The sequence below is a fragment of the Littorina saxatilis genome, linkage group LG7 (assembly GCF_037325665.1).
Source record: "Littorina saxatilis isolate snail1 linkage group LG7, US_GU_Lsax_2.0, whole genome shotgun sequence".
NCBI classification, from domain to species: Eukaryota; Metazoa; Mollusca; class Gastropoda; order Littorinimorpha; family Littorinidae; genus Littorina; species Littorina saxatilis.
Genome location: NC_090251.1, coordinates 32608921 through 32624384, shown reverse-complemented (window position 1 = coordinate 32624384; position 15464 = coordinate 32608921). Strand labels below are relative to the sequence as shown.

The 15464-nt window shown below is 42.4% G+C and overlaps 1 protein-coding gene across 1 annotated transcript in view; it reads left to right on the top strand.

Moving 5' to 3' along the window:
- The window catches only part of LOC138971203 (uncharacterized), a 47732-nt gene extending 46546 nt beyond the window's left edge, over positions 1–1186 (top strand). Inside the window, exon 8 of the mRNA XM_070343871.1 lies at positions 196–1186. Within this exon, the coding sequence (XP_070199972.1) occupies positions 196–311 (116 nt within the window). The 3' untranslated portion in view covers positions 312–1186. The remainder of the gene's footprint in view (positions 1–195) is intronic.
- The last annotated feature ends 14278 nt before the right edge of the window (positions 1187–15464 follow it).

Below are 15464 nucleotides of genomic sequence, written 5' to 3'. Positions count from 1 at the left end.
CGTTGTGCGCGCGTGCGTGTGTGTGTGTGTGCGTGCGTGTGAATGTGTGTGGGTGTGCGCGCGTGCGTGTGTGTGTGTGTGTGTGTGTGCGCACGTTCTCTAGCTAAGGTTGTATTTTGAATGAATTTAGTTGCAAAAATGTTACTTCACAATTAGTTGACATTTTATCATCTGATTCTATTTTTCTGCCAACAGGTGGAAACCTCATGGACGGAATGTTGAGAATAGTCGAGAAAGACCAACCGGTACACATGCACCAACACTGCGACTGGCTGGACAGTCCTGCCAGACCCGAGTTCATGTACCCTTAATGTCTGGTACATATGCACTGACACCGTGACACCAGGAACTCGCGCACCAGTAACGGATTACGCCTGACAATTATTCTGGGAGACCGAGTTCTTGTGGAAAGGATCACTGGAACACGTACACCCAATAATGATAGGCTTAAGCTTAAAGTTGTTGAGTCTATTCATTCCAGACAGCAGATCGTTAGATCAGAGTTTATGTATCAATGTTGACTGCCAACCAGCCATTTCCTGAATGTGCCCCGTACAAGTGACACCACATGCACATACCGAAAGAAAAGTGAACATTTGAGATTCTTTGAATGTGGCGACGAACCTCACACGTTGGTACACATGTACCGCACCGATTCCGCCTGTGGTCAATGACAGACGGTACACTTGCACCAAGACAATATTCGGCTGGTCAAGCGGCCAGTATCTCAAGCTGTTCAGATCGTATAGCCTATGTTTCCATAACAACATTAGGATACACATATTTCTAATGTAAGGGACCCAGATGTCCAAAACTTGATCTTTGACAACAGTGGATAATCATTGTCAACAGTCCCCTGTGAAAACCAGCGAGGGGGATGCACGATCATGCTTATGAGTCTCTTAAAATGTTCATCAGTAGAGTATGCTGAAGTGCTGACGATTCTCTGGAAATGTTCATAGAATCTACTCATGCTTTTGATTCTTTTTAAATGTTCATTGTGATGAAATTACATAATTATGACGAGCTTACCTGAGTAAGTGAAGTCTAATTGTGGTTTTATCGACCACAATGTAGAGAGGAAAGGGATTACGTGAGATAGAACGCGGGAATACGTCACTGTTTAACGACGTGTAAATGGTGCAGAAAAAAGAGAAAGAGAGAGGAAAGGGATAGGGAGGGAAAACGGTTATCAGTATAACTCTGAAGACAACTTAGGGCGAGGCACGTAATCCCTTTCCTCTCTACATTGTGGTCGATAAAACCACAATTAGACTTCACTTACTCAGGTAAGCTCGTCATAATTATGTAATTTTATCTCCCACAATTCCGAGAGGAATGGGTCACGTGAGACTTTAAAGTCTGCAACATTTACACCCTAGCACTGTCGATGAATTGAAATACTGTACATATAAACCTACCCCAATTCTTCATGACAGAACAGCCTGTCCAAAACTCCTCCCACTGTCCACTGGTTTCTTGTAAAAAGTTGTGAAGGTGTTAGCCCGACGCCAACCAACAGTCTTCAGAATGGTTGCCAGAGGAATTTTACTTGCAGCTTTACTAGATGCAGCGGAACGAGTTGAATGCGGCGTAAATATTGTCATGTCAATACCCGCTTTTTGTAATCCAATCTTTGTCCATCGACGGATAGTATCTCTCGACACCGCTTTGTGAGGGGCTGTCCAACTGATAAAGAGTCTCGTTTCCGTTCCTCTAAATGCACGAGTTCTTTTGACATATTGTTTCAAATAATGTACAACACAAATTGCCAAATCAGACGGAAAAGCACAAAATACCACTTCATTCTGATGTTTGTTTGGGCCAGAAGTTTTGAGCAAATCCCCAAACCTACATCGTACATCTTCCTTTGTCCAACTCATGTTACGCAAGTCCATCAACCAAATCGCCTGTCCCCTTTGACTAGAGACCAACAAGCACAACAGCACAGTTTTAAGCGTCAATTGCGCCAGCGATAAAAATTTTGCCGGTGACCATTCTTTTAAAAAATTTAGCACTAGATTAGCGTCCCAGGTCACACAAGTACGGGGCAAAGCAGGCCGTCTGTTGAAAGCTCCTTTCAAAAACTTCTTCACCAGTGGATGACAACCCACTGAACAATTATCCTGAAGGGACAATGCGGAAACAGCGCTTCGTGCCATGTTCAAACTGCTGTATCCTTTGCCTTCTTGGAACAGTTTCGTTAAAAACCTTATCAACTCATGTGGAGAGGCACAAAAGGGATCTCTATCCCGTTCAAGGCAATGCTGAAGCCAGCGTTTGAAATATGACTCGTAGTTACGCTTTGTACCCTCTCTCCAGGCTGACATGATAATTTCTGTTGCTTCATCCTGAATTCCCTGTTTCTGGAGGGCTGTCCGGACAAGGAACATGCTACTAGTTTCATCTTCTTCAGTAGTGGATGGTGCTCCCCTGTCAGTGGATGACTGAGTAAGTGTTCTTTTCGGGGCAACATGACCGGCAGTTCTACTAGTAGACGCAACAGTTTCGTGAACCACACTTGCGTTGTCCATAATGGCACCACCAGCACACACTCCGCCTCTAAGACTTCTATCCTTTGGAGCACTCTTGGAATGAGACTGAAAGGCGGAAAACAGAACGCCTTGAACAATGACCAGTCTAAGGAAAATGCATCAATGGCAAATGCATCTGGGTCAGGTTTCCATGAAACATACTTTCTTAACTGTGCGTTAACACGAGAAGCAAATAAGTCTACATCACAGAGACCAAACCGATTGATGACTTCTGCAAACACTTGTGTGTCCAAATGCCATTCAATGTTGTGTCTATCTACACGGGATTCTGCATCTGCCTCTATATTTAGGCAACCCGGTAAGTGTGTTGCTGTTACACAATTACTATGTGATAAGCACCACAACCAAATGTCTCTGGCAATGTCGTTGCACAAAACTTTTGTGCTGCCCATGTTATTAATACAAGCAACAGTGGTGCTATTGTCTGTAAGTAACTGAATGTAAGAGTGACATAATCCCCTGCAAAGGGATTTCAAGGCAAAATAAGCTGCTTTAAGTTCCAAACAGTTAATATGTTCAAAAGCTTCTTCCTTGGTCCACATTCCACCTGTGGTGCTACCCTGACACTCCGCCCCCCACCCTATTTTCGAAGCATCTGATTTTACTATTACAGTAGGTATGCCTCTGCTAACAGGGGAAGGATATTGCTTTACATTATCAATCCACCAGAGAAGGTCTGAACGAACTTGTTCTGAAACCACAAGTTCTGCATCAAAGTCACCTTTCCTAACAGCAAGGGCTTCATTTTTTGCGATCTCTAATCGTTTAAAAAAGAGAGGTGCAACCCAAACACCCGGTTGGGCAGCCACTAAATATCCGATAACTTCAGCCAACTGCCTAATTGTACATTTCTTTCTTCCAGCCAAATCAGCGCACTTAGTACGAATTTTATCAACTGTCCGGGGGGTCAGAGAAACTAACATGTTCTGAGAATCAAGCTGAAACCCTAAAAACTCAATGCATTGAGTAGGTGTAAATACTGACTTCACAGGATGCACAGTAAAGCCCAAACGATCCAACAAAGCACATGTATCTAACACTGCTGCCTGGCATTCTTCAAAAGTGTCTCCTTGCAAAAGGGTATCATCAATGTATATCAGAAGGGTATGGCCAGATAAACGTAAGTGGGCCAATACAGGCTTTAGTAGTTTCGTGAAAATGCGGGGAGAATCACGATATCCCTGTGGAAGAGCCAGGAACTCAAAAGTTTTGCCATGAAACTGAAATATTTTCTGAACTTGTGAGCGATGCGTATGGAGAAATATGCATCTTTTAGATCAACTGAGGCAAAAAAGCAATCTTTTTTCATTAATGACACTGCGTTTTTTAATGTATCCATCTTGAAGTGAATCTTTTCAATTGTCTGATTCAAATTTTTTAGGTTTAAAATCACCCTTTGACTACCATCTTTTTTCTGACGCAAGAAAATACTGGATAAAAGTTGATCTGGCCGTTGATCCACCTCTTGAACAATCTGTTTCTCCACTAACTTCGCTACCTCATTAGCCACTAGCTCATCCTCGGAAGAAGAAAATCTAATTTCTTTCCTGTCTGGAATGTGTTCACCAGTGATCATAAATTCAATTTCAATTCCTGCGACTTGCTGAAGGATCCATCTATCAGAGGTTAACTGTCTCCAACTATTCAAATGATCAGCGACTTTTCCACTATGAAAGTTCTCAGGAGTATTCACAAATTTTGAACTGACCTGTTCCCTAAAAATAGAAACCGCTGGCGCACAAATATTAGATTCTAATCCCGTTTTGTTTTCTTGGAGGGAATCCCGCTCTGTTGGGAGTGGAACTTGGGAGAGAATTTGTGTCCTGTCTGTCGGTTGGAGACACCTCTTCTCTGCTGGTACTGTTGTCTCTGCTGAAACTGTTGTCGAGGTCGCCCTTGGTAGAACTGACGACCTCTGGTGGCGTTTTTTGAAAGGGGCTGTGACAGTGTGGATGATAATTTCCTGTTCTTCACTGCATCGTCGACCCTTTTCGCTAGATCCTCCCCAAACAAAAACTCGTTAGACGTCAGTTTGAAATTTAGCTGCGCATTGCATAAGGCCCTGCAGTCTTGGCTAAGTGTCGGCCTGAGTGCTTCGCGCCGCACTTGTGACAGGTCCTTGTGTGAAGCCATAAGAAGTCGAGCCGCATCGGCCAGTTTGCTAAAGCTGTCACGCTCACTCAACTTCCGACTTGCTGGTTTTTCTTTGAGGTCGGACATAAGCTGAGCGATAATTTTCAGCGTACAACCTACTTGTTCCTGAACAAAGGACAGGTTCGAGTCTCTTTTCTTTGCAAACTTGTCTAACAGTTTGCCATCTAATTCACGATTGAGAGTCGGCGTTCGAAGCGACGTGACATTTTTGGGCCGCGGATAGTTCTGAAGAGTGTCTCGCACACGTGCCCGATCTGATGGAAGAAGAAGTCCTTCTTCAAAACGATCTGCCAGAGATGGATGAATCCCCTCGCCAACTGTATCCACTACTATGCCTGCGTCAAAATCATTGTCCGAAGCAACATCCGTGTCTTCAGCCGAATCAAACTCATTTTCGAACTGCTCATGAGCAAATCTAACCGAAGCACCGTCTTCTCCATCCGCTTGCGACTCTTGCGCCGAACTGCTTTCGGTTCCATGCGACTCGGTTCCACGCGATGTTGAAGCAACAGGCGTCGCATTAAGCTTACCAACTTTCTCCAAATCAGATAGTCTGCCAGACAAGGCAGTCATTGTCTCCAAAATTTTGTCCATTTTCAGAGTAACTTCACAATCACGTGGGCCAGACGAGCTCTTCTCTATTGAAAGAGACTGATCAACTCCCGTCTTTTCTGACGGTATCACTTCAGAAGGTTGTGCTTTCGCCGGTTTCTTGCCGGTTTTCTTCCCGCCAGCAGCACATTCACCACCTCCCGAGTCCGCCATATTCCGAACAAAAACCACACGAAAAAGTTATATTGATTCCTGGGGACGAGCAAGCGCCCCGTTACAGTATGAAAACAATTTAAAATCCACTGCAAAGATTTTCAAATCTTCAATGGACTAGTGCTCAGCCTTAGCACAGCGGACCTTCTGTGGCCCATAGTTCGCCTCAGGCGATAGTAATTGCTGTAATCGAGACAGCTGCTGAAAAAACAAAGAGGCTGCTTCAGCAAATCGTGACTGACTATGTCAGCAAATCGTGACTGACTGTGTCAGCAAACGTGTACTTCATTTCCGTAGCCAAAATAATATGTCATCCTACCAAAACAAGTCACAATTCCGACTGACCTTAGGTCACACGTGCAAAAACAAGTAACGATCCCAACTGACTCAAATATAGTAGGTCACACCTGCAAAAACAATGAACGCGCCGACTGACGCCTAACATTTCCATGTGTTAGCTTCGACGAATAAAATTCATACGCGAAACAACAAGTTCCCGGTTCAAAAAACCAACAAACACCGAAAACTCCAAACTGTTTCCTTACCTTGCAAGTTGACACAATGATAAACAATCAAAATAGTCAATACACTTCAACTAACCTACAACTAAAACTTGTACAGAGAAAGGTTAGAGGAAAATGAAAGCAAAGCAAGAGAGACAGTGCACCAACACGTCTTCACAGGACGGAAACCATTCGTTCAGTGACGTATTCCCGCGTTCTATCTCACGTGACCCATTCCTCTCGGAATTGTGGGAGATAAAATGGGGATGATACTCTTCAAATGGTCATGTGATGACGTGGGGATGTTCCTTCAGACTTTTACGGGACTTCTGAGAATAGTAGTGTGCATGGCGTCAGACTGTGAAACGTACGGCTGGGACTTGGTAACATGGCGAGTGTGAGAATGTTGACACATTGTTTGATTGATTGACTGACACCTACCAGGCGGCGATCTCATGCACTTGGCAATCATCTAGCTGAACGTGCCGCAGTGTGCAGCAGGTAGTCACGCCGCTCGTCTACACATTTCATGATGTGGCATTGGGGTGATTCGTATCTGGACATTCCATCGTATGTGTAAAAGAAATGCTATGGAAGAGTCCGTTTTACGGTCTCTCTGGTATCTCTGTCAAGACTTTTGATGACGTGGCACCCGAGTGGTTCATCACCACATACTGTTTGTATGCATGGCAGTTACACAATGTCTGTGGAGACACTTTATGAAAGGACATTTGCAAAGAATGATGTTTCACAGCAAAGCCACCTCATGCCTGTCTTGTTAAAGAACATCTGTCAGGGTGTCTTATGGTGTTTTCATTGTTATAAAAAGCGAAAGGACGTTTCAAGTGGCATATTGGACTATTAAATGGATGACAAGATAACATTCCTTTAGAAGAGTCAAGGACGTAGATAACAAGGACATTTCTTGATGATCCATCAGGATATTTACAGTTGTCGGGATCTGATTGGACAGCTCTGCTTTTAGAATAAATCACGTGACTCGGAGAGTTGACTTAAACTCACCAGTACAACTTCTCAACAATTAATCGAGTTAAGACGCCAGAGCTCGTACAGGATACTCAATTATTTTCTTGCCATGCAAATTAATTCTTCAAGGCCTAATTAGTATTTTGTTGCCATGCAAAACTCACATGAACCGAGCGATGATGCCACGTCTCATACAGAGACAAATTTAACCAGAAACGCAGAGATTGTATGTCTCTGACATCACAGATGTGGAAGTGGGGGAGGGGAGAGAGAAAGAGAAGTTGTTGCATCTTCGTGTTGTGATCTTTTTTTTACCACAGACGTATCATTCTGTATCTGCTTGGTTGTGATGTACCCAAAGACGGTCAAGTTCTAGAACAGTGTCCCAAATGGAAGGAAGTGTTTGCAAGGTACCAAACTTTACAGACGCAGAGAACCGTGACCGTGTGTTAAAACAGAAGCAAAATTGTGTTGAAAAGCTACTTTTGACTTTGAAATTCGATTTATCCCGCAAAGTTGATGAGCATGTTGAAGGGACATGACTGCATGGCGGACTTTTGACAGAGACAGTTAATTTTGAGACACTGCTCTAGCATTATACCTTCTTGTCAATATTGTACAAATCTGTCATAGCGGGTAGATGGTTTTAGTACATACATTACTTGTACTGTGTAATCAAATGTAGACTTCCTGTGGTAGCTGTGTGAATCTCATTTATACACGACGAACGTAGTACGCTATAGCTAGCTGCTTGCACAAAATCTGCTCTCGTTTATATTGACTCCCAGTTCTGTCACCGTGGCAAAAATCCCACTGTTCATATTTTTGCAATTTATGGTCATTTTCGTTACTCTTAACCTGAGAAGTTGGTAGCACATATTCACTGTTCATATACTCTCGATTTGGTCACGGCAGACATTCCATTATTTGTATATTGTAGTTTATGGGGATGGTTTTAATAATCTTAATCTGAGTAAGTTATAAGACAAAACATGTAGTGTTCATATTTTGCTGTCTATGTTTTTGTGTGTGTATTTAACTTTATCCTACATACGTGAGAGAGATACTCATGAGATAATAATCGTTCAAATCACACTTGTGTATATCATGTAAATGAGGTCATGTCAAGCAAGTCTGGCAGGGACCTGTTTTTTGCCACTACTAATGATGCCAAAGTCACCGAGACAAACGTCATTGTAGGAAAAAAAATGCCCTCGTTAATTCCCCTCGATTAATTGTTAGAACAAACATGTCACGCCACACTTTCCAGAGTGACGTTTCTTTGCTTTGACGAAATAGATTGCACAAGGCTTTAGAAGAGATCGAGGTTCCAAAACAAGCGTCTTCAATGTGGCTGCCTCGTCTGCGGGACGTTTTGAGTAAAATACACGTAAGTACAGTATGTAGGATAAACAGAATACTACATGGCTTGCTGTGTCGTACCAGATTTACACTCGTTGCTTTTTCAAATAGTGAACAGCTCGCAGTTCAATGTTTATAAAAACAACTCGTGTAAATCTGGTACGACACAGCAAGCCATGTAGTATTCTCTATGTAACCTGAACACTGATACGCTTAAAACAAAACAATGGACTACATATATACGGTTTATTAGCTGTCAGTCTTGGTCTGTTTTTGTGGTGTTTTTTTTTAGAGAAAAGTCCACTTCAGTCAATAACAGTTTAAAAAGCATTGCCTTTGAGAAGACAGTACGGTCTTCGTAATGATGCAATTCCTACATAAAAATAGAATGTAAAAATAAGTTCATGTGTTCTTGAAAATATCTTGATGGTAAATTTCCTTCTGGTTTTGCCAACTAAATGAGTGTTGCTTTGGATAGGACATAACTGAGCATTATAGGAACCAAACCAGCAGAAATTGAGATTCCTTATAAATATATCCAGCATTGTCTTTTTCCCGCCATATCTGCTGTATTGAGGACAAATTAAGTGGACACCATGTAACCCACATCAATTTAAACTCTCACTCGTTTGAGGCTCTTTTCCTCAAAGTAGAGCTAATAAACTAATTGCACAGCTGGCTGCAAAAATGTGTGTGGTGGTGTTCAGAAAACATGCCTTTTTGAGACACACTCCTTCCCATGTAAACCGTTTGGCTCATCGTCTCAGATCTGGCCACGCTGTTACATGGGATAAGAGCATCCCTCCACTTGGTCACATACCATAAATGAACAGCCTGGGTGATCTCTGTGCACCGTGGGGATTTCTTGATGTAACAATTTTTTAAGAAATTAATTCCCCCCCCCCTCCCCAAAAAAAAAATCCCATTCACCACATGCATGCACAACAAAGCAGTTATGATTTTATTGTTGGGTATGTGTCCAGGTGGACGGATGGTCTTATCTCATGTACCAGCCTGGCTACATCAGAGAGAGGGATGGTCTTATCTCATGTACCAGCCTGGCCACATCAGAGAGAGGGATGGTCTTATCTCATGTACCAGCCTGGCCACATCAGAGAGAGGGATGGTCTTATCTCATGTACCAGCCTGGCCACATCAGAGAGAGGGATGGTCTTATCTCATGTACCAGCCTGGCCACATCAGAGAGAGGGATGGTCTTATCTCATGTACCAGCCTGGCCACATCAGAGAGAGGGATGGTCTTATCTCATGTACCAGCCTGGCCACATCAGAGAGACGGATGGTCTTATCTCATGTACCAGCCTGGCCAGATCTGAGACAGTGAGCCCAGTTGTTTTTACAAAAAGGAGTGTGTCTTTACGCGTTTATTATCATTTTTTATTTGAGTTTGTTTTGGTATCCATGGCCCACCCTGGAGATTCTCTATTGTGGGTACATGTGCACCTGTGAATCATGTCCATATCAAATTTCCAGAGAGTTTAGCTGCCATTTTGATGTATGTAGCTGCTTTACAAAAGTGAAATCTCTTCTTCGCTTATTCTAGCCGGAGAGACTGTTGTAACTCCTCTCCCAGTGACATAAAATCGTATTTAATAAAACAAAAAATGTGGAGTTTTTTTTAAATCATTTTTAAAACTATTATTAGATTTAGGAGTGTACATTAACCGACGGTCTTCTTTAAAAAAAAAAGGAAAAAAAAAGAAGGTCTGTGTGTGTGTTTGTGTGTTTGACCGGCAATGGTTCTGCACTGCACCTACATCGCATTCTGCCGACACTTATCTGTTGCGTCACAAGGGGTCAAGAGTGTTCCTCTGTTTATCATTCCCTCGCCAAGAGAGAGAGAGCTGAACTGAACTTTATTTTATAAGAATTGAGATGAAAGGGTAGCTAGACTGTCCTTTATGCTTAGAGAGAGAGAGAGAGAGAGAGAGAGAGAGAGAAAGAGAGAGAGAGAAAGAGAGAGAGAGAGAGAGAGCTGTCTTCTTACTTAACACCGAACAGAAGAAAAAAATGCTTCCTCCCTCCATATTATTTTTTTTTCCCACACTGGCGTTGTTTGAACAAAAGCACAAAAATGTATTCTGCTAGAGATGCAAGGAAGTTTTATAATCATGAGCATGGCTCATCCCATAATAAACACACTATATATATGTGTGCGTGTGTGTGTGTGAGTGTGAGTGTGTACCCACGTGTGTGTGTGTGTGTGTGTGTGTGTGTGTGTGTGTGTGTATTTCAGTAGGAGTGTTCTCAAGAGAAAGAGATGGAGAGAGAGGAGACAGAGTGCTTGTGTGTCCACATGCATGCATACATTAGTGTACCCAAAAAACCCTGAGACACTTGTCTTCATTATGTTGTGTAAAACACTTGCACACAAATGATTATTTCATGCACTTACTAAATGCAGAAGCGATAAAAGGTATACATGTACAAATATATAATGAACCCCATGCACGTTTAATTCCCATCGCACTCACGCAGAAAACAAAACACAGAGAAATATCTGCATTTATTTATTTATCTATTATCACACACTTTGCAGGACGAAAATAATAGAACAAACTGCTAACGGGGGAAAAAAGGAAAAACACACGAGAAAGATATTCAAACATATCACACGCTTCATGAGCCTTTTTATTTAATTGCACTGATAAAAAAAACGCACAAGTAACATCAGCAATTCTAATTTCAAAAGATTGTAAAAAAAAAGTTTAAAAATTAAAAAAGGAAAACAACGTACAACACTGCTAAAGCATGACACATGCACATTTCAGAAGCCATTTCTTTATTGCACAGATTAAGAAAGTACCAGTAAATAAGTTTGGAACAATATTGCTTTTGTATTGCACTTGTACCAACAACAACAAAATTAAAAGAAAGAAAACAAGAGAAGAACACTCGAACATAATTATAGAAAAATTTCATAATCCTTTTTTTTATTGCACTAATGACAAAAGTAACAGTACATCAACATTTCTCTTACGTATATAGTATTGCACTTGCACTCACAAAACAATTTATAAAAATCACAGTAAGTTTCACGATGAAGAAGGTTTTACAAGTGTGGTCATCAAATTGGTGAAGGTGGAGTGACAGTGAGGAAGCTGATCAGCTTTACGCCTCACTGTACAGCGGATTTTCTATGGATCGAGATGGATCTGTGCCGAACAACTGGACAGAGAAAAAAACAACAATGAAAAAGTGATTTCAAACAAACAAGCAATGGTGCTCCGATATGTAAATATAGATGTGTTTTCATTGTCTGTTGCGTTTTCCATCTCTGTCTATTTGTCTTTCTGTCTGTCATTCTCTCTCTCTCTTTCTCTCTCTCTAACACATACACACCCACACACACACACACAAAATAAAAGCACCTTATTTTTATGACTTGCAAACTACCATTCAGGAAGACCCGTTTATGAGAGTGCGTACCTAGTTTGGGATAAAATATGGGCAATATATTGACACTATGAAGACATGAGTCTCAAAATAGGTCTCAAAATATGAGGACTTAAAGTAGACGAGGCCTTAAACCAGAGGGTCTTAACAGAGTTGATTCCTAATACTGGGTCCAAGCATGCCATCGTGATATTGCCGAATCGGCCTCGATGTAATAGAACGCGATATAGTGGAATTCGCCTGTACCGTAAAATCCCTAGCAAATCCCAGTATCTAGCAAACGCCCACCCCCCACTTTTGGCCAAAAGTTGTGCAGAGGGGTCGATCACTACCTGGCAAACGCTGTGTGTGTGCGTGCGTGTGTGTGTGTGTGTGTGTGTGTGTGTGTGTGTGTGTGTGTGTGTGTGTGTGTGTGTGTGTGCGTGCGTGCGTGTGTGTGCGCGTGCACGTGTGTCTGTGTGTTTTTGTGTGTGTGTGTGTTTGTGTGTGTGTCTGTGTGTGTTTCTTGTTCCACTGTATTTCTCTAACATAGTTGTATCAGTTTTTTTCTTGTGAAAATGTGATGGGGTGCAAATGGGTGTATACCTAGCAAACGCCCACCCCCTCCTTTTACCCGAAATCTGTGCAGAGGGGGGGTGGGCGTTTGCTAGGGATTTTACGGTACTTTCACAGTCCAGACTTGACTGAACTAAAGTAGGGCTGGACTAGGCTGGATTGGACACACCCTCAGGAAACCAGCATCACCCGCCAGGCTCTCACTAGTGGGACCCGCAGGGGAAAAGAAAAGGGGGAAGGCCAAGAAACAGCTGGAGGCGTGACACAGAAGCGGAGCATAAGAGGCAGGGCAACAGCTGGACAGAAGAGGAAAGAACAGCCGAGAGCAGACACTGTGATGCACAAACATCGCCACTGGCCTATGCTCTGCTGGGGGCAAAGGGCCTAAGTGAGTAAGTATAAGCAAGTCCAGACTTCAAGAAACGTAAGTGTTAGTGTATGTTAGAGTGCACATGTTCAGAGTTTTGGAGCACTGAATATTGATCATTTTTTTACAAACAAAGCAGAAAAGAGTTGACTGGTAAGGCTACTTACAGATGCCCCACCCGAGTCTCCGGTATCTTTCAGTGACGGTGGTTCAATGTCGCCCATATGGAACTGAATAAAATAACAAGACAGATCAGTTACATAAGAATCAATCAACTGACAAAAAAATGATTTTTTTGTCTTTTTTTTCCTAAAAATCTTTGAGCACAAAAGCTTGTAAAAGAGAAATTAGGGATTGTACTTGAACTGAAATTTTAATTGCCAAATGATTAAATGCAGCAGACATTATTCTATAAAAACAAAAATGACATCAGAAGTTATTTTCAGTGACTGAAGTGTAAGACATGTGCACGCACGCACACACACACATACACAAACACATACAAACACACACAAACACATACAAACACACACACACACAAACACACACACTTTTTTTGTCTGTATTTTGGGGTTCAAAAACCGCCTTCCATTTTGCAAATAAAATACCAGCAAAACACCAGAAGTTAATGTCAACACAGAAGCAGAGGAGCAAGTCTCACCCCTGACTCCCCAGTTCCGTAGTCGTAGATAGGGTTGGACAGTCCGCCGTCACCGCTCCGTCCTGTACGTCTGAACGCAGACCTCAGGCCCGACCTGCAACCGAGCAATTATCACATTGTTACTCAGTCCGCTATAGTGTAATGTGACAAATATATAATCAACTACAGTCGAACCTGTCTATAACAACCAGAGAGAGAGAGAGAGAGACACACACACAAACAGACAGAGAGACAGATACAGAGAAAGAGAGAAAGAAAGAGAGAGAGAGACACAGAGTGCAAGAGAGAGAGAGAGACACAGAGTGCAAGAGAGAGAGAGAGACAAAGAGAGAGACGGAGACAAGAAGAGAAACAGACAGTATTTTATGATGAAAAGAAATGCTTCTGATACAGGACGAAAAGCACAGAAAAGAACTGCTGAAAAAAGGTGACACACTCACAGTCTATCCTTTCTGTAGAGGAAGAAGAGGGCGCCTCCAACACCAGCAAGCACCAGTACGGCCAGCACCACGCCTACAGGCACCGCCCATTTCTCTGCACCGCCACAATAATGCACAGTGAATAATCAATTCACCCACACACAAACATACACCCACACCCTCACATCTGCACGCACAAATCAACACATGCACAAATCTACACACACACACACGCACACCCCCACACACACCCACATACACAAACCCACACTCACACACACCAACACAAACACACATAAACCCACACCCACAAACCCACACACAAACACACTCCCCCACACACCCACACACTGCAAGTGAGTACCACAAAATTCTAAGATCCGTCGAAGAAAGGAACAAACATATACCCTCATATATCCAACCAAACACACCACAACCAAACGCACCACAACCAAACGCACCACAATCAAAATTCATTCAGACTTACTTGAGCTGCCGCCGCCACCGTTGCCCGTGCTGGCTTGGGTGACCGGCTTCCCGTTGTTGGTCAGTGGTGGGGGCTGGGTGACAGGGGGTTGGGTGAAGGAGGGTTGGGTGGTGGGTGCCTTTTCACAGTACGTGCCGCTGTAGTTGTTGACACATCGACACTTGAGACCGGTTCCTGGCACCGTCTGACACTGCCCTCCGTTGCGACACGATATTTTGCCCGACTGGCATTCTGAGGGAAGAAGAGATTATTATATCTTATTTGTATTTTTGACCAAAATATGACATTTTACACAGATTGAGACCCTCAGTGTTCCGCCGACACCGTGCCAGCGGTCGAGGTGAACAATGTCTGTCAAGATCTGTGTAAAATGTCAAAAATACAAATAACATGTACGTATCGATCGATTTTAGTTAGAATTCCTTTTTTTTTATGACTGAACACACTCAAACATGCACTCTTTTGTAGTCTCAGCTAGCCACCTAAATATGACTTTTTGTCAGACTCCGACATCACATGACTCAAAGAAGGAAATTCCGATGTTTAATCAATCCATTCATTGTTAGCGGTCATTTTTAAATTCTTGTCAAGACAGATAGACAGATTTTTTATCTTTTCACGGCCATCTCCTATTGGGGACAATAACATGACATTAGGCCCAAAAAAAAAATAGGTCTGTTTACGGTAACCCGACCGACCCTAGTTTTTTCGCGCGACCCTAGACTTTTTTTTGGCATTTGGGGAAAAAAAAAAAAAAAAATCTTGTTTTTTTGGCAAAATAACGTAAAAATATGGTTTTTTGGAAAACAAAAAAATAAAAAAAAAAAAAAAACAATCCCGACCTACCGACCCTATTTTTTTGGCGTATGTTACCGTAAACAGACCTATTTTTTTTTTTGGCCTTACTGCTTTTCAATGTCATACTGGGTCTTCGCTAGCCAAGCCTTACTAGTCTCGGTGATGACTGATCCCAGGTTTTCAGTGTTGATCTTTGGATTTTCAGACGACAGATTGACTAAATGTTTTAAGATCACTTTGACATAACTTGTTTTCTGAACATCAGCTGTTTGCTTCTTGGGGATTTCTTCTTGAATATAATCTTTCAGTCACTTCATCTCATGGAAAATTAATCATCAAAACTCGTTCAACACTCACGGCAAAAGTTGGGGTTTTCATCTGTGCCATCAGCACAGTTCCGGTTCCCATCACAGAACTGCGACTGCAGGTAACAGC